The sequence below is a fragment of the Leptidea sinapis genome, chromosome 41 (assembly GCF_905404315.1).
Source record: "Leptidea sinapis chromosome 41, ilLepSina1.1, whole genome shotgun sequence".
NCBI lineage: Eukaryota > Metazoa > Arthropoda > Insecta > Lepidoptera > Pieridae > Leptidea > Leptidea sinapis.
The window spans coordinates 620,009-647,626 of NC_066305.1; the positions used below are offsets into that span (position 1 = coordinate 620,009).

The 27,618-nt window shown below is 36.1% G+C and overlaps 1 protein-coding gene across 1 annotated transcript; it reads left to right on the top strand.

The window, feature by feature from the left end:
* The first annotated feature begins 698 nt into the window (after positions 1-698).
* LOC126976495 (cytochrome P450 9e2-like) lies at positions 699-23,440 on the top strand. Its single transcript, XM_050824853.1, has 9 exons — positions 699-1,213; positions 2,007-2,158; positions 2,616-2,739; positions 6,607-6,725; positions 8,457-8,632; positions 15,135-15,214; positions 16,936-17,151; positions 20,866-21,117; positions 21,961-23,440. Exons 1-9 carry the CDS (start codon positions 961-963, stop codon positions 22,122-22,124), a joined length of 1,536 nt encoding a protein of 511 aa, XP_050680810.1. The 5' UTR covers positions 699-960; the 3' UTR covers positions 22,125-23,440.
* Positions 23,441-27,618: the final 4,178 nt, after the last annotated feature.

Genomic DNA, 27,618 nt, shown 5'->3' on the forward strand with positions numbered 1-27,618 from the left:
CAAGAAGGGGGCACAATAGATCCTATGATTTAAGTACATTGAAATCCCCAAATAATAATAATAATAATATAGGCAGCTTAAATTAAAGTTTTTTTTATGAGAAAAATTGAGGAGACGAGCAAAACCCTATGCCCTGCCAATTACATTGCAGTGCCGCTCAGGATTCTTGAACAACCCATAATTTTAATAGCGCTCGTCACCTTGACATATAGGAAGTTAAGTCTCTGTTATCTATTGACATACAATTAACAGCTATAGAGTAACATTCACGCTCAAAAATTATCTGAAGCCAAACTCGTCTATTAGGCAGAGTTTTCGAAGAATAGAATATTTTTGGTAACAAACCCCAAAACATAGGGTTCTGTTGAAAATAACCTAGTTTTTCATTCAAAAAAATCACCGTATTATGGTTTACTATCACACAAATCGTCCACCTATAAGTGTACCAAGTAGCATATTTTGTTTTATTCAGTTTTAGACTTAGTTTCACAATAGAAAAATATATTTGTTTGCATTAAAAAAACTTATCAATATAATATGTTGGGAATGTGTCATAATATGTACACTAGGCTTTATAAAGTTCACACGTGTTACCTTCATTCACGAATGTTACCGTGTGTTACGAATTCACGACTGTTAAATATTGTACAATTTTGGGCGGCCATACTCCATTACCATCCTTTCAGTTGTGAGTTGGACTCGTTCAAGTAAATACATTTTGTGGAGTTGACTTCGTTCTTGAAACAACAAACTTACAAAGTACAATATATTTTTTTATACATATAAACAAGCATCATAATATTATAATAAATTGTATGTGAAGTAGGTACCAGAATTAATTAAGATAAGTCACTAATTGCATAAAGGAATCTTCAGAAAGTCGTTTAAAATAAATACATTCAGATTTAGATCTAGAATGCAGTAGTTGAGGAAACCCAATATCTACAATAAATATTAAATATGGAGCTAACAGAGACCAAACAACTTGCTCAATTTGTTTTCGGTGATTGGAAATTGTTACTCTGTGTTCCAATTTTATTCGCATTATATTTACATTATAGCAGCAATTTTGATTTCTTTAAAAAGAAAGGTATAAAGTTTATGAAACCAAAATTAATAGTGGGTAATATTGGTGATTTTATGTTGGCCAGGACTTCGTATCATGATTTCCAGTTAGAAATTTATAATAATTTCAAAGGACATCCCTATGGTGGTAAGTGACTTTCTTATATTATGGGCTTGGGTTTAGAAACGTGTTTCCTGATAATTCTGAGTATGCTGAGGTTCATATGTATCGATACCTACCCATTACGTTTGTTTATATATTATGAAACAATTATGTAAAATATTTTGAAAGGATTACACGACCTTACGTGACCTTTGAGTCGTGCTCCTGCAAAGGTCATGAAACGTTGGGTTAAATAAATAAATCATAAAAAATATGTACTTAACTTTAAAGCAACGTAACGTAAATTACACCAATTATTGTTTTTCGTAAAACTACATAATGTTTTTATACCTTATGTATATGTTATATTATTTGGTACATTCAATGAATTTTTTTTACATGTATTTACATACATTAATATCGAAGTAATAATAATTTTACATAAAATATATTCAATAAAAGTATTTTCTTCTTGTGGCGTCTATCCATTTTCCTAATGTTTCGCTCCTTTGGGAAGCTGAAATCTATCTTATTGGTTAAAATAACACACACATATATATATAATAGTATAATATAGTTCGCTTTTTATACACTAACACAAAGTGGCATACAATTCACGAGTGTAAAACGTAGCACACTAAACTAATAAACCTGGCCTGTTATTAACGGTTGTCTAGTAGCAAGAGGCTCTATCTGGACGTGTATATTATCAAAGATTAAACCATTTATTATTTTCTAAGATTTTACCTCAAGGCTTTATTTCTACCAATAAATAACTAATTTAACAAAAGTTTGGAATATTAATTATACATATTTATAAGTATTTAATGAATTTTAGGAATTTTCGAAGGAAGAAGGCCTGTTTTGTATTTGATTGACCCGGATATAATCAAAGCTGTAACAATTCGTGATTTTGACTATTTTACGGATCGATTCGCAGTTATAAGTAATGCTCCAAGATATATTAATAGGTTACTTCTTAATCTCAAGGTATAAAAAGTGTTCAATTATAAAATAGATTGCACGGACGAGTAAAAAAAGAAGGACTCCGTGTCACCTTACATAACAGTGAGGCACCAAAAGAAGCCGGTAAACGTGTAAATACATAGCCCCACGCATACACTTACACTAATATAAGCCGATCGGCCGCCATTATGAGATTTGCCATCGTCTGTGACAGATCAGTTTGCGTCGCAATAAAATATTTTAAAAATGTCGTCGTGCGTTGTGACAAAGTGTAATAACAATATTATAAAAGTATTTGTGGATATATGATTATTTAAGGGAGAAAAAATTGTGTAACTGGTAGGTATACCCCGTAACTACACACTAGCATAAAGGTGCTTCACTTGCTAATATCACGGCGCGGAGTCCTTCTTTTTTTACTAGTCCGTGATAGATTGTATAAATTGTGTTCAATTAATTTAACTGTGTTTTAAATTTTAAGGGAACGGAATGGAAGTCAGTTCGAAGCATCATCACACCGTCATTCAGTTCTTCTAAAGTAAAACATATGCTACCAGTAATTCAATCATGCTCGGACCTAATGGTTCAATTTTTAAAACAGTATGGTATGTTACCAGGATTCAATTCATTGTAATACAGTAACTTTACACAACTAGAGATAGTGATGAAGGAGAGATGAATGGATTGTTTCGAAGCCGAATTTGACCGATCGGTGCACTTTCATATTTTGTTTATGAAAATAAGGGACGAGACGAGCAGGACGTTCAGCTAGTGGTATTTGATCGCCCTACCCATTACAATGCAGTGCCGCTCAGGATTCTTGAAAAACCCAAAAATTCTGAGCGCCACTACAATTGCGCACCTTGAGACATAAGATGTTAAGTCTCATTTGCCCAGTAATTTCACTAGCTACGGCGCCCTTCAGACCGAAACACCGTAATGTTTACACATTACTGCTTCACGGCAGAAATAGGCGCCGTTGTGGTACCGTGTTCTGCAAAGTTGTAGTACATTATTTTATTCTGTCATCAATACTTCTCGCAACGCACGCGATGTAAATAATATATTTTTAGGTATTTTTTTACGCCTTGTGTTACATTATTGAAGTTTTAGTAAGGTCCCTCATTTTTTTAAATATAATATAGCCTATGTTACCTAGGGATAGTGTAGCTTCCCAACAGTGAAAGAATTCTTCAAATCGGTTCAGTAGTTTCAGAGCCTATTCAATCCAAACAAACAATCAAATCTGTCCTCTTTACATTCGACGCCAAGAAAGTCCTGCAACGAAATGTAATAACATCGCCGCTACTACAGTATTTACACCGCGTAAATAGCAGTCGATCCCATTATGTTTATTAACTACTGAGTCTGTGCACTGCTGATGTGTCCTAGCAAAGATTCTGGAACCGCGGCAATTTCCATCGCTTATTGGACTCGTCAAGCCCTAAGGTACACCTTTGTAGTAAGCCCCGTAGGTCCAGATGGATTTGATCATCACAAAATGTAACCTAAACTGCCTACATGTTTAGTTTTGGCCCGTTATTTTTGTCCATATAGTTCCCACGAGTAGGGTCGTTCTTAAAAGTCACATTTGCTCAATTCCCAAGTGTAGTCGCAATAGAACAGTGTTCACGGGGTCAATTATTGATCGTGGTGTTTGTTGTTATTGATGTTATTACATCACTAACTCACCCGACTAGTATTAAAAAATGATGTAAGTATTCGGAAATAATGTAGTCTAAAGACATCGAAAATGTGTGATCAAAGTGTGCGTTAAAAATGAAACAAAACCGTAGGCATTTCTGATATCTTGAGGTTTAGACAGCGTTTTCGTTTAAAGCTCCCAGGCGGCTTATTTTTTTCCAACACCTTCAACCAATATCCTCGAGAACCACGCTATCTATTGGTGAAAACAGCATGAAAATTGGTGTAGTAGTTTTGTGTTCATCGTTAACATATACATATAACAGATGGAAAGACGCGGTGGAGGTTGGTTTTATAATATGTACTGTTAAGTGTTAAGCCACCACACGTTTTCCACCAGGCTAGGGGTGATTTTTTTTTTGAGTTTTTCTTGCTCACGGTACAAGCGGTTAAGCCATATCCGCAGCTACGTTTGCATTATGAATAAAGGATATTACTTCCCTTCTGCATCGTAGCACTAGTTCATTAGGTTAATAGGGCCGCCTATGCGAGGGCGTTGCCACTCATTTAGCACCTCCCCGAAACCATGTGTGGGGTGTTCCTTATAATAAGCAAGTCCGGTTGTTAAAAAACAGCCAAAAAGTTTTTAAATCTTAAGCAATAATTAAAATACCTATATTGCATTAAGTCGAACATTATTTCAATAGGTCAATGAATAGAGGCTTATGAGTTTACACAGTTGTTTCTCATACTTCACAACAGCTGATATATTATTATTACCTATTGAGTTTTTTAGAGCATGTGTACCTAGTTTTCCCATAAATACTGAAACAAAGAAAAAACAAAATTTTCTATTGCAAATATCATTTATTACTTTTATATTGTGTTAGTTTAATACATAAATATGAAACAATTGAAAATATAAACAGCTTATTCGAAGTTGTCTCCATTGGCTGCAATACAGTCCTTTAAACGTTGAGGCCAGTTATCAATAGAAGCACGCCCTCTTTCCAAGGGAAAATTCTTTGTTGCCAATCGTACGGAGTGTTTTGGGGACTCCAAATCATCATGGCGATAGATCAAGCCGTAGGTACTCTCTAAAACTGACCATAAATCATAATATAGCGGATTAAGATCGGGACTAGACGACGGCCAGTCTTCAGCTCTGATGAAGTCCGAAACAGTGGACCAGCTTTATGACCCGACCCCAAGTCTTGCTAGAAGGACCATTCTTGGTTATTTAACATGGTGTTGTTAAGGGGCTTCACACTACCTTGTCAAGAATGGTATCTTGATACACTTGTGCCGATGTTTTGATACCTTATTCACAAAAGTCAGTCCCTCCTTCATAGCTAATACCGCACTAAACCATTACTGAAGTCGGATAGTGCCCACGTTGCACTCTGTCGACTAATTGGGAAGCATCCTTAGAGCTTTGAGCATAAATACGGTCATTTTTTTGTTAAAATGTTGCTCAATTGTAAAAAATTCTCATCCTTAAACAAATTTTTCTGTGACCTCCCTTTGCGTACCTCTTCAGTAGTTGTTTTGATTTTACCACCATATTCTTTTTAAATTATCAGTTAAGAAATGACTAGTACGTCTCTTATAGGCTGCAAGTCCTAAGTCATCTTTTAAAATACGCGACATGGTTCTAGGCGCTATCTTCATCTCCCGAGATAAAATCTTTCGCTTTCGGACAGGATTTCTTCGAATTCTTGCACTTCCAGTTTGGCCACCTTTTTCGTATGAATACTACGTGGACGGCCACATCTTTTTCTATCACAAACAGAGGAGGTCTCATCGTACCTATTATTAGCCCGGTATACAAACATTTTACTAATACCAAGCGTACGGAGAGTTTAAAAAATTGCAATTGGCTCCATACCTAATTTGTTTAATGCAATCACAACGATTCTGTTTATCACCCCACTCCATTTTAATATGCCAAAATATTGTACAAGGTATTGGCGGCAAAATGAGAAAACTCAATAAACCATCATATAAAAATGACAGATACCAAATTCAAATGTAATATTTTGTTTATTTTTAAATTGGAACTGTATTTATGGTCAGACAAAGTATACTCATAGCATGAGATAGTGAACATCCTGCTCGCCTCGTTTATTTTCATAAAAAAATAATTACATAAGTATATATAGTATTTGAAAAAAAACGAGTTATTTAAATGATTCAAAATTCAATAAAAAATTATAATTCTCACAATGAGTCTAATCTAATTTTCCCCCACTTAATGGGATATATTGATAGTATCACTCAGCAAGCCCAAAGTACGGCCAAAGTGACACAGCTGAGCACAGTGCACGCGCCCATTGCATTTCTGGACTATTATGTTTCATAACAGCGCAATGTTCTATATAAGCTATATAATCAGAATGCATGATGTAAGTTAAACGTGTTTCAATACCTGCAGTAGCATAAAATCTAATTTAATTGGAGAGAGAAGCTCACCAACTTACTGTACGTTTTACGCGGATTGTAGATTAAATAGGTGCAACAACTTCTATGTTTATGTGAAGATTGTCCAATCCAACTGTAATCCGAGCATGAAGATCCATCTTCAATTACCAGTCAGAGACATGTTCGGCTGCTAGCGTTAGGTCAGTTATAATCTAGACTCTAATACAAAATCTAACGGAAATTCATCCTGTGACCCTGAATGTTAAGATTAGTTGTTGAGAAAAGAGATGTGAGTAGATCATTACTTACCTCATTTACTGGTATTTTGACTGCCTCAGATGTGCCTGTGATGCACGTTAAAGCCTGTGGACGTTATGAGCTTCAAGTAAATAAAATTTGTTCCACAGATAATAAAGACATAGAAATGCAGAACAAAATGGGTCATTTCACACTAGAAGTAATTAGCACTTGCGCATTTGGTATTAAATCAGATGCTTTGACTGATGAAAATGCAAAATTTGTTAAAGTAAGTACGATATACAAAACAATAAGTATAAATATTAAAAACACCTTAAATTTTCTATATGTTTGTGATTTAATAGTTCTGTATGTCTCGACACCTGGCTGGCGATATTTTTATTCAAAATCACTTATAACTACCACACATTCGAATTAGTACCAGACCTGAGAAGAACAAGCGCAAGAAACTCAGTGGGCTTTTTTTTTACAATATATGCAATATCGTACAGTAAATTTTATAATTTAATAGCCTAAGCGCGTTCGCTTCATTCCCAGTCTGTGGTATCATTAACAAAATCATTAATGTTATTGAGTTTGTTGCGCCCGTTCTTCTCAGGTCTGAGGCATAACTTTCGGAAAGGGTAATGGTAGTTTTTGACTTCCAATTAGTGATTTTATATCCCATTTTGAATAAAAATATTTGAATTTGAAAATAGTAGTAGTAAAAAACCATAGTAGAAAACCTTCACCACACAAACTATAAATTAATAATTATTTTGAATTCCGTAACACATTTTGTTCTATATATTTTCTTTTTGATACATTCATTCGTTGAAACCACATTTTGTTTTTCAGCTGATAATTTTCCTACAAATTGGTCTGCAGTATTTTGTGAGGATATTTTTACCTGGGGTCCTTTAAGCAAAACTCCTTTAAACATAAGTCTATTCTCGACGTCTGAGTATCCATAAAGGACTGGTTGCGCGTAGAATGGCCATGACCATCCGCGAATCTGCGCATGCCTATGTATTTACTATAGCGTTAACGCAGAGACTGACAGGCTTCTTGAGGTCATTCAAATGGCTAGATTTGAAGCAGATCTCCACCGCAAATTCTTGGCGATTTCACCCACCTCGCGGAATGGCTAGGCTCACGTACCAAATTCACAACACGCGCGGTATAATACAAAATGATACCTAATGCGGTTGCAATACGACTAGCAATTAGCAACTATTCAACACCTCAATGTTTTCTCTAGTGTCTACTAACGGCCGTTCCCAATATACTATCTACAGATAGAGATAAATTACTACCTTCTATTGTAAGTAATTAGCTGTCAATAATCTGAAGCTGTCCCAATATACCGGATAAGTCATTCTTATCGCCTTATATTGGGACGCGTAAATTTTCATACAAATTTTATATCGCTAGTAAGCTATACGTCGTCCCATTGACAGACAGCGTGCACGGATATGGTGAGTTACCGTCGATAAGTTTATTGGGACAGAAAAGTCAACGATATTTACGATTTTTATCTCAAGTAAGAGATAGACTGAATATTGGGAACGGCCGTTAGTACTCTCAAGTCTCAAGACACCGATTACCAACCTAATTCACGGGACTCCCACCTGATCAGGGGTTTAGAAATCCGAATCTATTTGCATTGAGATTTCTTAAAAACAAATAGAACATTACACATTTATTTGTATGAATTTAATGTGTCACTTTAATATTTTTTTCCTAATATCGTGCGCAAAGTTCGATTTTGCTCATGCATTTGCGTTCGCAAAGTATTACTTTCCCACACGTTAATAAGAGCATGCGGGAATGTTTGAAAATAATTGTAGTGGTCGATCTTTTCCCAACTTAATAGAAAAAATAGTATACGATACTCGTGCGCACGTAGGCGACCTACTTTGAACGACTACTTTGCGCACTTATATCGTAATGTACTATTAATTATATTGGGTAATAACTTACATGTATTTTTATTAAAGATACAAAATAATTCTTTCAGGTTGCTGAAAGGTACGATTACATAACAGCCCACAAAAAATATTTCTTATTTTTTGTGATGATGTTCGTACCTAAAATGATTACTTATCTGAACATATCTACTTTTAATCACGAGGCAACAAAGAAAGTCGTGGAAATGTTACAAGCTACTAAAGCTAAGCGTAGATCTACAATCAGGTATAACACACAGTTATTTTTTTTATAGTATTAATTACTAAATGTACAAAAGCAGCTTTTATACTGTTCCTCAATCGGTGTCAATAGCTCTCTCCCTTGATCAAAAACCTCCTCCTGTTGAACAAAAACGTCTCAAATTTCCGTGACGCTCTATTCCGTTGCATTTCTAAAAAAAACACCCTCATGCGCCTAAAGAAGTTTCACTTCAAAATGCATAAAAATATCACATTTCGCACTCTTGCGCAACTATAAGTTTTATAAAATACAGGGTAGACCAAAAGTCCGTTTACATTTGAATCGGTTGCCGCGTCTAGCAGCGGCGGCGGAGGGGGGTGGAAGGGTTACGCATTGCAAGAGCGGCCAATGGGAATTTAGTACCATGGCGTCGTTTAGTCAACGTGCATTTTGTGTACGCGAGTACTATCGAAACAACGATTCTGCGACCTTAGCTCAACGAAAGTTTTGCAATCATTACAAGATACGACACAAAAATCAAGCTCCATCAGGTGTGTTAATTAAAAAATGAGTGCTCAAGTTTGAGAAGACGAGTTCAACAATGTATTTACGTCGATCTGGCCGGCCTAGAACGTCGAGGGACCGCGAAAACGTGGAGCGAGTAAAATCGTCTGTCCGTGACCAACCTGGACTATCAACTCGAAAGCGGTCTGCTGTCCTTAACGTGCCAAGATAATGATGTATTAAACCGCATTGTCAAGAAAGATTTAAGTCTACATTCCTATAAAATCCGAATGGTGCAGGAATTAAGGCCTCAGGACCATGCCACTAGGTTGCAGTTTGCGAACGAAATGGTTGAGCGATTCACCAGTTTTACAAACATTTTTTTCTCAACAAGGCACACTTCCACCTAAATGGGCTGTTAATAGACAAAATTGTCGTTATTGGAGTGACACTATGTCATGGTGATCAAAAACCCCTGCATTCCCAGTAACTCTTGACGAATTAAAGGATCGTATTCGCACAGAAATCCAAAACATCTCAACAAAAACATGTAAAGCTGTCATCGAAAACTTCCGCTCTAGATTGCAGCAATGCCAGAATAATGAAGGATTGCATATGGATGATGTGATTTTTAAGAAATAAATTCCCCTTTTGTTTACTATCGAAAACAATAAACAATTTTGATCTACTGTAATTAGTTTTTTTTAATCATCATTCCAATTATAAGCGGACTTTTGGTCCACCCTGTACTACGCGGTCCTTCCGGGGTAGGGTCGTTGACCCGCATCGCTCGGCTCGTGTCTCAGCCATGGCCCATGACCACGTTGAACGTATAACTAACGCTATATGTAGATATACGTTCGAGCGCTTTTTGCCTAGTGTTGGGAAAACATCGCCGTAATTATTGAATACTAGCTATTACCCGCGATTTCGTCCGGGTGGAATAATCACTATGGATAGCATTTTTAATTTGATAGGATACTTTGCAAATAATACACACACAAACTGGTCTTTACGCCCGCTTAGCACTCTTCTACGATACAACGGATATTCCTTGTCATTATGGACAGTCTCTTTAATAGTATTTCCCTGCAAACTTTAATCTCCTTTTCAACCCCCTGTAGCCAAAGTTTCAAATATGCTCGAACAAATGCTTATAAATTACTTCTTATCTAGTGCTTAATACAATGTTTTATCTCCGAAAATGACGAATTCCCATGCAAGCTTTCATCCCTTATTTCAACTTGTTTATGCCCTTTTTAACAAAAATAGTAGCATAGTATTATACCTTGAGAAGAACAAAAGCATAAGTGTAAAAAGTTAAATTGGTATATCTTTTTATTTAGTAATCTGTCGAATCCCCTTTTTATTGAAAAATTGTGTCAAAAAATCTTCTTTTCACAAGCTATCAGTAAAAGTTAATACTCATTAGTAGCTTTCTATTTTTAACCGACTTCAAAAAAGGAGGAGGTTCTCAATTCGTCGGTATTTTTTTTATGTTTGTTACCTCAAAACTTTCAACTGTGTGAACCGATTTTGATAATTATTTTTTTATTTGAAACCTGGTGCCTCCCAAATGGTTCCATTGTAATTTGGTCCACCACGACAAAACCATAAAAGTCTTAAACTTGCTATACGTACGTATAGCAAAGTGGATAATAAATTTACGAATAACTCAATATCGCGCCAACCGATTTCGATGATTCTTTTTTTATTGGAAAGCATATACTTCATAGATAGTTTGGTGAGAGTTGAGTAGGTTCTGATAACGGAATCCATGACAAAGTAACGGAACACTGTCGGTAATCAAATTGCAAAGTACGAACATTACTGCATTGAAAAATTTAGAATACTTACACATATTTACATATATTAAAAATCATAAAATAAAAAAAATTAACAAAAAAATCAATTGCCTTCAAAAACACTCTTCCAAAACAATAGTCGGTGTCATCCAAGATAGGTTTGTTACTACATGCATAGTTATAGGTGAGATGTGCTTGAGCCGTGAGGAGACGAGAGCCGAGAGCGGGTTGCGGCCGAAGGACACCGATACCAAAAATAACAATAATCGTAACTAGAATAAGATTAATAATTTAGATTGTATAAAAATACGCAATTATTGTTATACTTTTTAGCAGTGTTGTTATGGATATATAATTTCGAATCCGGATATGGATATGGATATTGGTAAAATATAATATCGGTTTCGGTTACGGTTATGGATATTAAATTATTTCGGATTATCCGATAGTTTCGGTTACGGATATTAATTTTTTAAGGAACTGTAAAATGAAATACAAATAAGATTATATTCGACTTTAATTTTAGACTCTAGATTTTAGACTCTAAAGTTACGACTAAACGGGCGCGCGGTAGTCTGCCCGCCGGGCAAAAACAAAAACTTGTCACGACGTTTCATATTAATTACTATAAAGTATAACCCGTACGAATTAGCTGTGCACCTCGCGCTGTGACGTCATTAGGTAGCGGGAGAGGTGTCGCATTCCAGCAGAGTGCACAGTTTATTTGTACGAGTGTAGTATTTAGTTAGACTCCGCTCTATCCGAAAGTATCCAAAACTTTTTTTTCGGATTCGGTTACGGTTACGGATATTTTTTTATTTCGGATATCCGATAGTTTCGGTTACGGATATGGATATCCATAACAACACTACTTTTTAGAACACATTATATTTATTGTTTTGGAATAGTGTTTTTGAAGGCGGTTGTTATTTTGTTAATTTTTTTTTTGTAAATTACGCTACTCTTCATTAGACAGTTTTTTTTTAAAGAAAAGTGTATGAATAAATATGTCAATGTTCATTACAACATTAATATTTACAGAAAAAATAATTGTGAATACATCACCGTACAATGGAATGAGACTGAAACGAAAGTAATATTACTCTTTTTTTCATTGAATTATAAAAATAAGTACTCTTTATGCCTTTGTTCTGTTTGAGATATATAATGTGTAATCTGATCAAAAGCATTAACAACTTTTCTCTCTAGATAATTTTCTTACGGCTGGACTATGCTCTTATTATCGACGTTTTGTGAAAGGGTTTTCCGATATTGCTAAGCCTTTACATCGACTGACAGAGGAGAAAAGAGCCTTTTCCTGGGATGAAAAATGCGAACAAGCTTTCTTAGAGTTGAAGAAAAGAACAAGAGTTAGTTAGTTAGTTAGAGTTGAATCACCTATCCTCGGATATCCTGACACGGAGGGAAGATTCATAGTGAATGCTTATGCTAGCAACACCGGAATTGGTGGAGTACTATCGCAGAAGAGAGGAGATCAAGAAGTTGTAATTGCATACTTTAGCAAAACTTTATCGAAGCCGGAGAGAAACTATTGTGTAACTCGTAGGGAGTTACTGGCCGTGGTGAAGACATTACAACATTTTAAAAAGTACTTTATGGGTCGCATATTCCTCGTAAGGACTGATCATGAGACCGAAGTGGTTACTAGAATTCAAGAATCCGGAGAGACAAGTGGCCAGATGGATTGAGCAACTTCAAGAGTATGAATTTGAAATCGAGCATCGAGGAGGAAAAATTCATGGAAACGCAGATGCTTTATCTAGAAGACCTTGTCCGACGGATTTGCTTTCGTCAGGAGGAGAAAGAGAATTTTATGATCTGGCTTATCAGAACATATTCGATCGACGAGAACTGGAGCAACGATGCATTGAGGAGAGCTCAGGAAAATGATAAGGATCTTCAACCACTTTTACATTGGCTAGCAAGTGGATCACTTAAACCAAATTGGCCTGAAGTGGCTAGACACAGTACGGCTACAAAGAGTCTCTAGGCACAGTGGGACAGTTTGGTGATGCATGACGGGTTGCTCTGCCGGAAATGACAAACCCCGCAAGGAAAGGATTGCCATCTGCAACTGGTCGTTCCCAGGGAGAAGGTGGACGAGATCCTGAGAGCTTATCACGATGGTTCTTCAGGTGGACATTTGGGAATAAGAAGAACTCTCACAAAAATTAAAGAACGATTTTACTGTTTGCATTGCCGTGATGATGGGAAGACTCGTGCCGTAAGTGCAAGAGTTGTGCAGCTGGCAAAGGACCTCAGACCCGGAGCAGAGGAGCTGTGAAGTTGTGTAATGTTGGGGCTCCGTGGGAGAGAGTAGCTCTGGATATAGCCGGACCGTTTCCAGTCACCAAAGCTGGAAACCGTTACATAATGGTGGTGATGGATTATTTCACGAAGTGGCCGGAAACATTTGCTCTACCGAATTAAGAGGCACTCACCGTTGCGACCAAGCTGGTGAATGAAGTTTTCTGCAGATTCGGTGTGCCTTTGGAGATGCACAGTGATCAAGGGCGGAACTTCGAGTCACAATTATTTCTAAAAGTTTGCAAGATCTTGGGAGTCCATTAGACCAGAACTACGCCATATCATCCACAGTCAGACGGGATGGTGGAGAGGTTTAACCAAAGATTGGAGCGGCATCTGGCAAAAGTAGTGGACATACATCAGGATAGCTGTGATGAGAACATTCCACTGTTTCTCATGTCATATAGAGCCGCAATACACGAGACGACTATGGTGACTTCGAAGTCCCCCGAAAATCGTACATGTCGATCGAGTACTTAGCCAAGTACTACGGAAGCAACGATGATCGGGACGAATATGTCTTGGGAGTGTTGCGTAGCAACGCTTCGACGTATATGACGAGAGTTGTCAAACTTCATATCATGCAGCAACTTAAATGACGGGGGTTGTCAAACTTCAAGACATTGTTAATTTCAACAGTTCCGTCAGCAATAGTCGTAGCTCAGCGGAAAAGTGCTTAGACGCTGAAGACCCGGGTACGATATATCTACCAATGTATGGAATTTTTGGGTTTTGTAAAGTAAATGGAAATTTCGAGTAAGTTCAAGATCAAATCGAACAGAGTAAAGAGGATGGAAAATGTGTAAGCAGGATAAAAAAAGGTAAAAGAAATTTCTAGTATAATTTAAATTTAAAGATGGAATGGGAGAATTAATTTTGAAAATAGAACAGATCCGGGGGTATATAAGCCGTACTAAGCGTGGCCTACGACAGTTCTAGTTCTGACTCGAAAGTGTAAAGGAAGAAGAAGAAGAAAAGAAGAAGTAGTGAAAAGTGGAAAGTGATCCAGGGGAAGAAGAAGATAGAAGAGACTTGTAGTGTTCGGTGCGGTGTGACGCGTTGAAGGTACCGCCGCAAACAAGAGGAACAGCGTTAGACCGGCGAAATGCAAGTACAGAAAAAGCAACAACCCGAATAAAGACTCGTTCCTATACGCGGAATATTATTTCCAATCCCTGACCCACTCCCATGTCAATATAGATATCTTGAGGAAGTTGATACATGGCCGATTGAATACCTTGAAGCTGCTGCTACCCTCCTGGGGTAAACCTCTTTTTGCTTTGCTTCCATATTTATCCTTTCCCTATCTTTTTTCGTCTAAACCACTGATCGTATCGACATGAATCGACCACCATTCGATGCGAAATTTATCCTAGATAGTTTATGGCTACTTATTTTTATATATTTACTAGCTGACCCGACAGACGTTGTTCTGTATATAATAAATAAAATAATGTTTTTATACGAATTTGTCAATAATAAATCATAACATCAAAAATACTTCGTAAAATATGCACCCTGCTGTCGTAATGAAATTGTTTCACAGCAGAACTGTCAAACCATGCGTCAATAAATTTTCTCATAGAAATTATGTATGGACACATCAAAGGAAAAACAAATTTGTTGTTTTTATTAAATTTAGCAACATTTTCCTATTTATTCAATTCTTTTAAACCTTCCCTGGACTTCCACAAATAATTCAAGACTAAAATTAGCCAAATCGGTCCAGCCGTTCTCGAGTTTTAGCGAGGCTAACGAACAGCAATTCATTTTTATATATATATATAGATTATGTTTGTAATAAGATGAATAAAATTTTATTTATTGCCTTTTAAAATTCGCCCAGCGAAGCGGGCGGGAACGGATAGTTCATTATATTTATATTATTATTATTTTCCTGTTGATTTCAGGAAAAATGATTTCCTACAACTTATGATTGATGCAGCTAAAAAGGAAAAAGAAAAATGTAAGAACAGCAAAGAGAAGCCTCGTAAGTTTATTATTTTATATCAATTTCACGTATTTAGTTACAGACATACATTTATGTTGCGAGTGATATATATGAATAAGATGAAACATCATGTCACATCGTAAGAGAATGCAGGGAGCTCCAGTATAAAAAGTGTATCAGGCAAGTGATTTTTGAATGAATAGTGCTCGAATTCAAAGACGAGAAATATTTTATTTATTATAATCAAGCACAATATCATAATGAAACTAGCCAGCCCTACAGAATACAGCTTACATATTATTAATATGGCCTGTGTTATCTTGGGGCGTAGTCTCAGGGTTAGAGACGACTAAGAGCTTTGTTATATAAATACCCCGGGTAGAAAATTGAGCATAATTAACCACATTCCTAATTATCTGTGTTCGTTATGCCGTTCTGCCGACACCGTTTCGGCAATTTTGATGGTTGTAATTTATCTACTCTATGGCTTTACGTAGATTTTGAGGACCGCGTCTGCGCCTGTATACATGTTTCTAGAGCTCTTACAGTGGTAAGGCATATTCAGATCGTATCATTTGCTGCGTACAGTAGACAGTTGACGACGTCCTTTAAGGCAAGTGCATCGCGCTGAAACCTTAGATTTTGCTACATAATGCTACATAGTTTGGGGTCGTTCACCACAGACTGTACTGTGAACTGTGTGTAAATTTGTATTGGTATACAGTCTATCTCAATTGGTTGAATTGCCTTTGCAGCTCCTAGTTATGAAAAGCCATTTACCGTCTTAATTGGATCTTCTGCAGACTACATATCGCAGCTTTTACCATCAATCCGATGGCCACGTCGCAGAAAGCTAGTGACCCGCAGCAAACGAACACACATATTATGACATGAGGCACAAAACTATGCATGCTTTCGTATCCGGGGATGCTGTGTCGGTCGGTCAACATACCTGAGTCTCCGTAAGGAATAACAACACCGGCTGCGCCATCTCAACGGGAGGTAGACGACGTTTAAGTTGGAGTGGATTCCCCTAATGTTGCAAAACTCCGCTTTGAGCTCTTTAATGCCCACTTTCGTATTGTGGTGGAGCGTTGGGGGAGGGGCGTTCGTATTGTAGCCACAAAACGACAGTTACCACTTGTAACACACTTGGAGCTGGTCTCCCCTATTCTTTTTACGCGCCAGGGATGCACATGGCGAATTGAATATTGGGGCTATACGGAAATAATTTCACCATCGCACGACACGCCACAAGTTAGGATATCATCCCCACCATCTGGATGTGTGGCGGTCTTCCACAGTGCGGTTTTCAAGAAGCTTTCTCCCTCGTACTACAAAGCTGTGGAATGAGCTTCCTTGTGCGGTGTTTCGGGGACGATACGACATGGGTACCTTCAAAAAAAGCGCGTACACCTTCCTTAAAGGCCGGCAACGCTCTTGTGATTCCTCTGGTGTTGCAAGAGAATGTGGGCGGCGGTGATCACTTAACACCAGGTGACCCGTACGCTCGTTTGTCCTCCTATTCCATAAAAAAAAAAAAAAAAAAAAAAAAAAAAAAAAAAAAAAAAAAAAAATCGTGGTAGGATTTTTCTCCAACACCCGCATCTTTCAAGCACTCCAAACTTGAAAATAGCCTCCCTGACAGTACATGAATTCTAATCGAATTCATTTTACTCTCACACGGTAAGTAAAGGGTACAATAGATACGAAAAAGAAAATTGATATGTAGACAAAGTAATGGTTTAATATTTTTTTAGTTTGGGATGATGACACAATTTACGCGCAGAGTTTGTTGTTTCTAATTGCTAGCTACGAGACATCAAGTACTTTACTCTCTTTTGCTATCCACACATTGGCAGTGCAACCGGAGATTCAGGAAAAATTGCGAAAACATATAGTTGAGGTTTCAGCCGGAAAGGAAATGAGCTATGAACTATTGTCACAACTTTATTATCTGGAGGCGTTCCTACTTGGTATGAGAGATAATTATTATAACAACACCGTTAAGTTTATTTCCTTAAAGCCTTTTTCGAGAATTATTTCTTAAAGGTAAGTAATGTGTCATAATTGTATGCTATTTTGAATGACATTTCTTCCACTTACTACCGAACCATGAAATTAACTTTCTTACTAATACTATACGATATAGGTACCTTCAAAAAGGGCTACCACCAGGGGTGGGAGAGACGCCTTAAAGTGACGTTTTCAGAAGACTGTAGTGCCATCTGTTAGTTGGCCCGAAAATGAAAGCTTTGGCAGCTGTCACTCGCTTTGAAACCTTTCAACTTTCCTTTATTTGTGTTAATGCCCACTGGTCATAAAATGGCGACTACGCCTAGCGTTTGCACATGTATGTAGCTCTCGTGTTCCATTTTGCATATTTACACTACTAAAGCTATCCTTTAAGTTCTATCTTGTGACAAAATTAGATAACTAACTCTACGCGCAATTTCAACATGGTAAAAAATTGCAATACCTACATTAAAAAGTAGAGTTAGTTATTTAATTGCGTCAGACCATAAAAAATGAATTTTATAATTTCGAGCTTATATATAGTTATTTTCGGGGCCAATCTGCAGATGGCGCCAGCTTTCAAATAGACAGCTCATAATGCGTAGAGAGGGCTCTCTTTTCCCTATATATTATTATACTCTTTGGCAACCACCCTCTGAAAAGTACACAAACTCTCCAGTGATTCATCTAGTATTGCAAGGAGTATGAGTGGGAAAAGGTTACAATAGATCCGAAATGGGATGAGTTTTAGTGAGGACGATTGTCCTTAGACCACAAAAAAAAGGAGAATATAGAACAAACAAAAGTGGTGTATGTGTGTCAGTTGAAACATAGGTACATTACCCCAATGCTGTTAAAATCAAAGAAACAATTTTTTTATCGTAATGAAGATTCTCTTCCAAATGACTACGGAATTGAAAGTCATTCGAACTTTCGAAAGGATTCAAAATTTATATCAGATACTAGCTGACCCGAAAAACGTTGTTCTGTATAATAAAATAATGTTTTTATATGAATTTGTCAATAATATATCATAACATCAAAAATTACTTTGTAAAATATGCACCCTGCTGTCGTAATGAAATTGCTTCACAGCAGAACAGTCAACCCGTGCGTCAATAAGTTCTCTCATAGAAATTATGTATGGACACATCAAAGGAAAAACAAATTTGTTGATTTTATTTAATTTAGAAGCATTTTCCTATTTATTCACCTTTTAAACCTTCTCTGGACTTCCACAAATAATTCAAGACCTAAATTTGCCAAATCAGTCCAGCCGTTCTCGAGTTTTAGCGAGACTAACGAACAGCAATTCATTTTTATACATATAGATAAATCAACATCATATAATAATCTATTATTTCCGCAAATTCTGATTTTCTAAGATATTGGTATTAATCTTTTGTGATTACGATAAGAAGTGGGTATAATATCATAATAATATGATAACATTGAAAAACAGAACTCAATTATTTAATATTATATGAGATATTTCAACCATACAGCCAATCATGAGGTTTTACACAAAAGAACATGGAGTACATTCTATATCGATATTTTTAAGATTTGTTTTACACAACAGAACATGGAGTACATTCTATACCGATATTTTTAAGATTTGTTTTACACAACAGAACATGGAGTACATTCTATACCGATATTTTTAAGATTTGTTTTACACAACAGAACATGGAGTACATTCTATACCGATATTTTTAAGATTTGTTTTACACAAAAGAACATGGAGTACATTCTATACCGATATTTTTAAGATTTGTTTTACACAACAGAACATGGAGTACATTCTATACCGATATTTTTAAGATTTGTTTTACACAACAGAACATGAAGTACATTCTATACCGATATTTTTAAGATTTGTTTTACACAACAGAACATGGAGTACATTCTATACCGATATTTTTAAGATTTCCCGAAGATGAACGATTATGAATTTAACATATTTTATGTAGGCAATTCCGTTAGCCAATTACATGATCCAGCTACATACCAATTTTCGATAAGATCGTGCAAACCGTTATTGAGTTATAGAATAACATAAGACAGAATCTGACAGATAGAGATGAAAAAGAGAGATAGACAATATGTTATGTTTTTAAAGTGATAGCCCACACTTGTAGGATTAATACACAAATAAAATTTGAAAAACAAAATTTTATGAACGATGCGGGATTCTAACCCACGACCTCGAGAACGACGAACTGGGAGTTGAACAAAGCACACAGAATTTTATAACGAGGCGGTACTCGAACGGTTAGCTCAGTTGGTTAGAGCACCGGCACGGAACGCCGGAGGTCGTGGGTTGGAATCCCGCATCGTTCATAAAATTTTGTTTTTCAAATTTTATTTGTGTAAGGAAGTTAGAGTTTAAAAAAAGTAGAATTAGTGTCAGTGTGTCGTAAAACGTTTATTAATCTCAAAAACTTAAATTACAGACAGCTTAAATGTAAATTACAACACCGCGACACGAGAATTTTATATATTAAATTAAGTAGATAAACTTAGATATTTTATGGGTCCAGATAGAGCCTCTTGCTGTTAGGCAACGCATGACAACAGGCCAGATTTGTTATTTATAGTATGCATCACAGGTACGTCTTACAGTCGCGATACGTTAGTCACTGTGTTTTAGTTTGCGTGCGTTTATGAAAATAAAGGGCTAGCCGCTATTTTTTTCGACGTGTTCACAGCTGTCACAGTCTATCTAGACGTATAAATTATAAAAGTACTAGCTGACCCAGCAAAAGCCGTATTGCCATATAAAGTAATAAGAAAAAATCAATAATTAAATTAAAGTTTGTTTTTTACCTCCTGTGAAAGATATAAATATTCTAATTAAGTAGTTATTCATTTTAAAATATTATTTCAATTTGTTTTCTGAACGACACTCACGAACACACTGTTTTTATTTAATACCGAGCATTTTCATATTTATTCACCTTTTAAACCTTCTTTGGACTTCCACAAATAATTCAAGACCAAAATTAGCCAAATCGGTCCAGCCATTCTGCAGTTTTAGCGAGATTAACGAACAGCAATTCATTTTTATATATATAGATATATAAAATAATTAGATAGATAATCTTGAATAACTAATTCACCGTAATCATATAACATAACTCCGTGTTTGGCCGCTCTTTTTATATCTATACATATAAATAGAATAGGAGTGTCTGTCTGTAATATTGAAATAACCGTCTTTTACTACGTATATATATATACATACATACGGTACATACACCAAAATAACATTTTTTTTCTTACAATTTTTGTCTGTCTGTCTGTCCGGCAATCTCTGAAATGGCTGGACCAATTTTGGCGGGATTTTTATTGGCAAGTAGCTGATGTAATGATGAGTAACTTAAGCTACATTTATTTTAGAAAAATAAAGTAATGTTGCGATGTCCAAGAAACGGTCTAACTCTAAAATTAATTTATATGGCAAAACAACGTTTGCCGGGTCAGGTAGTATTTAAAAAAAACAGGCTTTGTTGACTGAACCAGTGTCTTAATCTATTTGTTCTTTTAAGTAATCGCTAATACCAGCCTTCCTTACTCTTGTGATTGATATAAGATTTTCAGCATTAGATCTATTTATTTAACTTGTGTTTTAACGACTGACCCAGAATGAATATCTTGAAATATTTTTTCAGAAACTCTTCGTCTGTACCCTCCTATAGGTCGGATTGATAGAGTTGCTACTAAACCGTACACCCTGCCAGATACTTCTATCAAAATAGACGTAGGAGACATTGTTGCAATACCAGTGTATGGGATACACATGGACCCTGACTATTATCCAGAACCTGGGGCATTCAAACCGGAGAGGTTTATAAAGAACGGGAAAGTCCAGAGACCATCGCAATTATTTTTGGCATTTGGAGCTGGTCCAAGAAATTGTATCGGTAAGTTATATTTTAAATGTATTTCTTAATTTAATTTTGCGCGACTATCGCATCCGCACAATTTGCAGTGGAGTGGATATACCAGTTGCCTATCAATCAATGCTAACTGGCTACTGTGAAAAAATATTGGTATATCTGGTATTGGTTTGATGTAAAAACTCTTATTTATTTACTGTAAAACACTGATAAGGTATATTCTTACTAGTCTTAGTACCGCTTAGACGCTGCGCTTCGTTCAGTCCTTGGGCTATCCCCCAGAAAATAATGACTACACCGTTTCCAAAGGAACTGTTCCAGGACGGTATCAAATGAAATTATTCTGGAAATCCGTCCATAGACGTCCACAAGCAAGACTTGGACCTGTGCGGCCAGATCTCTAGTGACTCTTGGCATACGGATTAATAGGATCAAACTACCTTCCTCCACGTTCAGTGTGGACTTTTGCAATATCAGTTGGCTTCTTAAGAATCTATGCACTGTCTACTGACGCCCAAGATCTAGCTCTTTTTGTCTGAGACACAGATATCCTCGCAGGCTACTACTTCTTACCTCTCATAGCTGAGTACTCTGTGGCGATTCGTGGCGTTTTAAACGTCCACCATACCAAATCGCTCGGCTAACGTACATCTGACCAATGCAGTCAATTCTTTTCGGGGCTTTGTTCAAGTTCAGTTAAGACAAGAATTTCACCGATATGGTTGATATGTTCTATAACTGCGATTGCAAAGCATAATAGTCTATAGTTAATCAAGTAAATTAACTATTGTACATTATTTAAAATCTTTTTAAATTTGTTGATACCTAGATAAATATATTTTACTAAAATAAATCCTCTTTGAACAGGTCTCAGATTCGCCATGTTCTCTGCAAAGTTAGGTATGGTGAGTCTATTGAAGAACTTCAAGTTTACATCATGCGCCAAAACAGAACATCCGATACAGTTTCACAAGAGTCATGTTTTACTCAAAGCAAACATAGGATTGTGGGTACACGTTAAGAAGATTTGAATTGTTGCGGTTATATAGAAGCTTGGTGACGGGATTAAACTTTTTGGGAAAAATGCAAATTGTAATGTAGGTTTATGCTCATGAGTAATTATCTTTAATTGTAATTAGCGATGGTATTGCGTGTTTGAGGTAAAAGGTTTGTGTACCTAAATGAGTTTTTTTTAAAAAGAGTTATGATATATCTATGCAGACATAATCATTAATTAAAGCAGACACGCGCTTCAAATTTGAACCAGTAACTATGGCTAGCCAGGCCTGGATTTTTTGTTCACTAAGAATATTCATCATAATATCTGCGATAGTACAAACCTTTAAGCTGTTTCGAAAGTAAACTATAATATCGCCTAAGTAAACTTAAGCGGGGTGAGGTGATAATTCCCGAAGAAATATACTCCACATTCGTCCACCGATAGGTCATGCGAAATGATGGGCCGATATCAATTCGTCAACGTCATGTTGGTAGTAATTATTACCTGAGATCAATATTTTGTTCGGGAATAACAAATAACAGCTCTAAGGATGCCGTGCCGTATACACCGGCCATGCAGGTCTTTATCGGGGAATCGTCGAATATTCCCGGAAGAAACTTGTATCTGCTATCGAGCCCTCTCTTGAGAGTTAACCTAATTCAATGGAGTCCCCAGAACACTATCTTATTACCAGTTTGCGCGTTCACCAGTAACAAAATTAATATCAACGCTCTTCGACAACATTGCCTTTAATGCATCGGAATAATGGGCTCCGAAAACTCAAGCGATTTCAAATTCCGCGGTTATCTCGAAGGGCAATTCAGTAGACATTCTACTAGTGCTCTACAAAGCGCAGATCCAGCACATATGGAGAATTGCTCTCATATCTACCGCCCCGCGTACAACGCAGGGCTGATGAAATTATTGCAGATCCAGTTCTCCGTGAACGGCTCGATGACTTGGCCTTGCGTAGAGACGTCGCTTAATTGTGTGCCTTCCACACACTTCATCCTCACTATCTGGATGTATCATGTTATGACGTTCCGCCATATTCTGGTTTTCGAGTAACTTTCTCATTTACTTTCAACAAAACTATTGACTAGCTTCCTTGCGCGAAGACGATACGACATGGGCACCTTAAAGAGCGCGTACACCTTCCTTGGAAGCTAGAAACGCTCCGAGTATGATTTCTGGTCTGTGTTGCAAGAGAGTGGGTGTCGTACGATGATTTCTACACCTCTTCTATACTAAATCTTGCTTCACTTGAATTGCAAAGCTTTCTTTTCATTTTAGTGATACCATTGTTTTGTTGTATTCAAAATTATATTTATTGTAACATTATTGTATTGCTCTTTAAATTATGAATAAAATTATAATTATGCTCTGAAATGATTGTTTCTTATTTAACTTCAAAAGTACCTTTTCATTGAGAACAATAAAATTGAGGTAGCTTCTTCTATCAATATTGAGCTTAAACAATCTATTAATAAGTATTTACTGTCTCCCACTGCATCACTCATGCGAATAATTTCAATATAAATGTAACATATTTTAAAATTATTAATGTAATAGTTAGAGATTTTAAAATTTTATTTCAACTTGATGAAAGTGTAGAAATTATTTCGTTAATACCATATAATGTTTTCAACGAACCTAGGAACAGTCAGCTTTAGTTTCCAGGGGTGGAAAGTCCACAAGCCGAACCTATCTCTATCTCGGAGACAGCCGTGAATATATATTGATTGGTACGACATGAGTTTTTGGACATTAAAAAGAACACAAACAAACTCTAACACAAGTTTTTCAGGGACGTTTTGGAGCCTGGGCGGAATCACATAATGCACATGAAATTCTCTGTGATTATCCTGGGATTTATCTAAGAGACGTACGGGTCATCTGATATTAAGAAATTCGTCGTCGCACATACATCTTGCAATGCCTGAGCAATTTCAGAAGGCGGGAATGTTACAAAGAATCTTTATATTAAGCCTGACCTTACTTTGTCGTGTCTTAGTGTCGGGGGTTCTGATCAAGTTATTTTTTTACATTCAGCAAAATGGAGAATAGCACTGCTTCTTGTATTTCTGTTTACGTTAATAAAAATATCTTTGTTTTTGGATCACCGCTGATCTCACCGTTGTTTTAGTCCCCCTGAAAACGTGATCTGGAAAGGTCTCTAAACGTCGGGTTAGCTAAAATAATTATTTTGTTTTATTACGTTATAGAGTCGTGTCTACAAATTGCAAATCTGTGAGAATTCGCTATAGAAGAATATAATTAATTATTCAAAATAGGATGTGATATCACTTATTGAAAGTCAAAAACTACCACCCATTCCAAAAAGAATGCCACAGACCTGAGAAGAACGGGCGCAACAAACCCAGAGGGCTATTTTTTCATAAAAAATGTGTACAAAGTAATAATCTTATAATTAACCTTATTATTTAATAGCCTGAGGGCGGTCGCTCTATTGCCAATCTGTGGTATCATTAAGTAATTTATGTTATAGTAACCTTTACCACACAAACGTGTTGAATATCGTAATACTTTTGTTTTGAACATTTTCTGGGATCTTATTGTAAAAACATATACATCGCCTCATTAAAGACTTACTAACTCGACTTAGCCGAGGAGTAGTTTGTCTGTTCCTGTTGTTAACATTATGGTTATGACAGTTTCTAACAAATTCACTTATGTGCCTATGTACATACCTTACATTATCAAGAATATATTGAGAAGCAACAGTCAAAATGTTAATTTCTTTGAATTTTGATCTCAATGATTCTTTAGGACCTAGGTTATAAATAGCGCGAATAGCCTCTTCTGTAGCACAAATATTGTATTAATATCGGCAGCGTTGCCCCATAGCAATATACCATAGGACATAATTCTATGGAAATAACTAACGTAAACTAGTCGCGCCGTATCTATGTCACTTAATTGTCTAATCATTTTAACCGTGTATGCTGCAGAGTTAAGTCTCTTCGCCAATCCTTCAATATGGGGGCCCCATTGTAATTTCGCGTGATGCAGATAGATTTTTTTTATGAAAATAAGGGGCGAGACGAGCAGGACGTTCAGCTGATGGTAAAAGATATGACCTGCCCATTACAATGCAGTGCCGCTCAGGATTCTTGAAAAACACAAACATTCTGAGCGGCACTACAATTCGTCACCTTGAGACGTAAGATGTTAAGTCTCATTTCCCTAGCTACGGCGCCCTTCAGTCCGAAACCCAGTAATGTACACATTACTGCTTCACGGCAGAAATAGGCGCCATTGTGGTACCCATAATCTAGTCGGCATCCTGTGCAAAGGAGCCTCCCCCTGGTAAATAGATGATCGCAGAAGTGACTTGCGGACGCCTGAAATAATGTTTAGTACCCACATCAAGTTTCCTAACTGTCAGAGATTACAAGTCAATTAAAGCGAATCAGTTGGAAATCTTAAAGTTTTGAAGTACATGACCTTCAGAAGTGATCTTTGACTTCGTTCCAATTCTAAAAGGCATATCATTGTCGCACCACCCCATGTACTATTATTATATGTGACAAGACTGAAATCTACCCCACAGGTCGCATCCTCACACCCTTTAGTTGTATTATTTACCTGTGCTTTTATTACTTAAAGGTATTTTCGTTTTATGATGCACTTAACTGGTGAAGATTGAATTGTATCATAGTTATTATGTACCTAGCTGGTTGGAATTAAGGAAGTTGGAATTGGTGGTACTTCTCGTTTGGAATTAAGATAAAAAAATCATAATTATTCATCTTTTTTGTAATATTTTGCCTTTAATATTAAATAAATTGGTAAAATAAAAACGAATTTTCCTGCTGTTGCTATACAGAGGCAGACTTTATTTACTAAACTAGCTGACCCGGCAAACGTTGTTTTGCCATATAAATTATTTTTGGGTTAGACCGTTACTTGGACATTGAAACATTACTTTTTTCTAAAATAAACGCACCCAAAGTTACTCTTTATTACATCAGCTACCTGCCAATAAAAGTCCCGTCAAAATCGGTCCAGCCATTACAGAGATTAGCCGGATCAAACAGACAGACAGACAAAAATTGTATATAATGTTATATTGGTGTATGTACCGTATATATATTTATACTTATACTTGTAGTAAAAAACGGTTATTACTATATTACAAACAGACTCTCTATTTTATTTATATGTATAGATTAGGTACTTTACCCAATTAGATAATACCATAACTACACTTACACCGAATTGATTTGATAGCCTGACAAATATAAATATAAGATAAGATAAAATATATTAGGAAAATTAACTAAGTATAAGTCGATTTTAGTCTCTTGTTTATCGTTGATGTTTTAACACCTAAAAACAAAAGTATTTTAAAATAATAATATTTAATAACTCGCTCCACAAGATGGATTTATTAAAATTCTCAGAATTACTTGTACAAAATTGGGTTGCAGTGTTACTCGTGATCCTAACCTCGGCATTTTACTATCGTTACACAAGTACTTTTAATTTTTTCAAAAAGAAAGGCGTTAAATTTATGGAACCAACGATATTAATCGGTAATAGTGGATCGACTATAATGAACAAACGATCCTTTCACGACTTTCAAATTGACGTGTACAACCACTTTAAACATATTGGATATGGCGGTAAGTTCGTAAATTATTCATTAGCTATATATTTTGGAGGAGAACCCCCATATTCATAAAAGTCTGCTAACTCAAAGCATTGCTAATTCTCGTTCTGTCTTCTTCTATTGACCTAAGTCAGAATGAGAAAAAACACTCCTTAGCGACTGTTTTAAGTTAGCGGATCATTATGAATAAGGGGGTAAGAGATTATTAAATAACAAGATAAGAATAACAATACAAGTCCTACTTAAAAGTTAGTTAACAGTGTGCCTGATCTAGGTAAACCTGTGTTTCAGTCGTAAAGAGCTTATATTAAAACTAAACAATCACAAAAAAGAAAAACTTAATAAAGTAAAACGGTATAAATTAATCTACAGGATAAGTATAAGTAAACAATGTCTTCAAAGTAATAACTTTTTTTTTCTTTTTGGGATTTTATGAACTGGTAACCAAAGTAATAACAAATACAAATAAAATGTAGATAATGTTGCATTCTGTCAGATTTGACACTTGAATATTTAATTAATTGTTAGTGTTTAGTGTCATCTTTGTAATCAATCTTCTATGCTAATTCATGAAATTCCAAGCATTGCAAGATCTAATCAGCCTAGCGAAACCTAACTACGAAATAGAAAAAACGATTCACTCGATTGTTTGGAACGTACAGTGATTAATAGATTTACAGATGGCGGGTATATTCTTAGAAAAACGGATAAAGTCGAAATCCACTATGTTTGAAGCATATAGTCGCTTTCAAACTTAGCCGGATTATACTTCATCGCCTGTTGTCATATTGTAATTACTATTTTAAACTCAATTCTCACTGCACGTCACATACTAAACTAAATTTCAATTTTTAATTTGGTAGTCCTTCATCTTATTCGTAGTATGTGA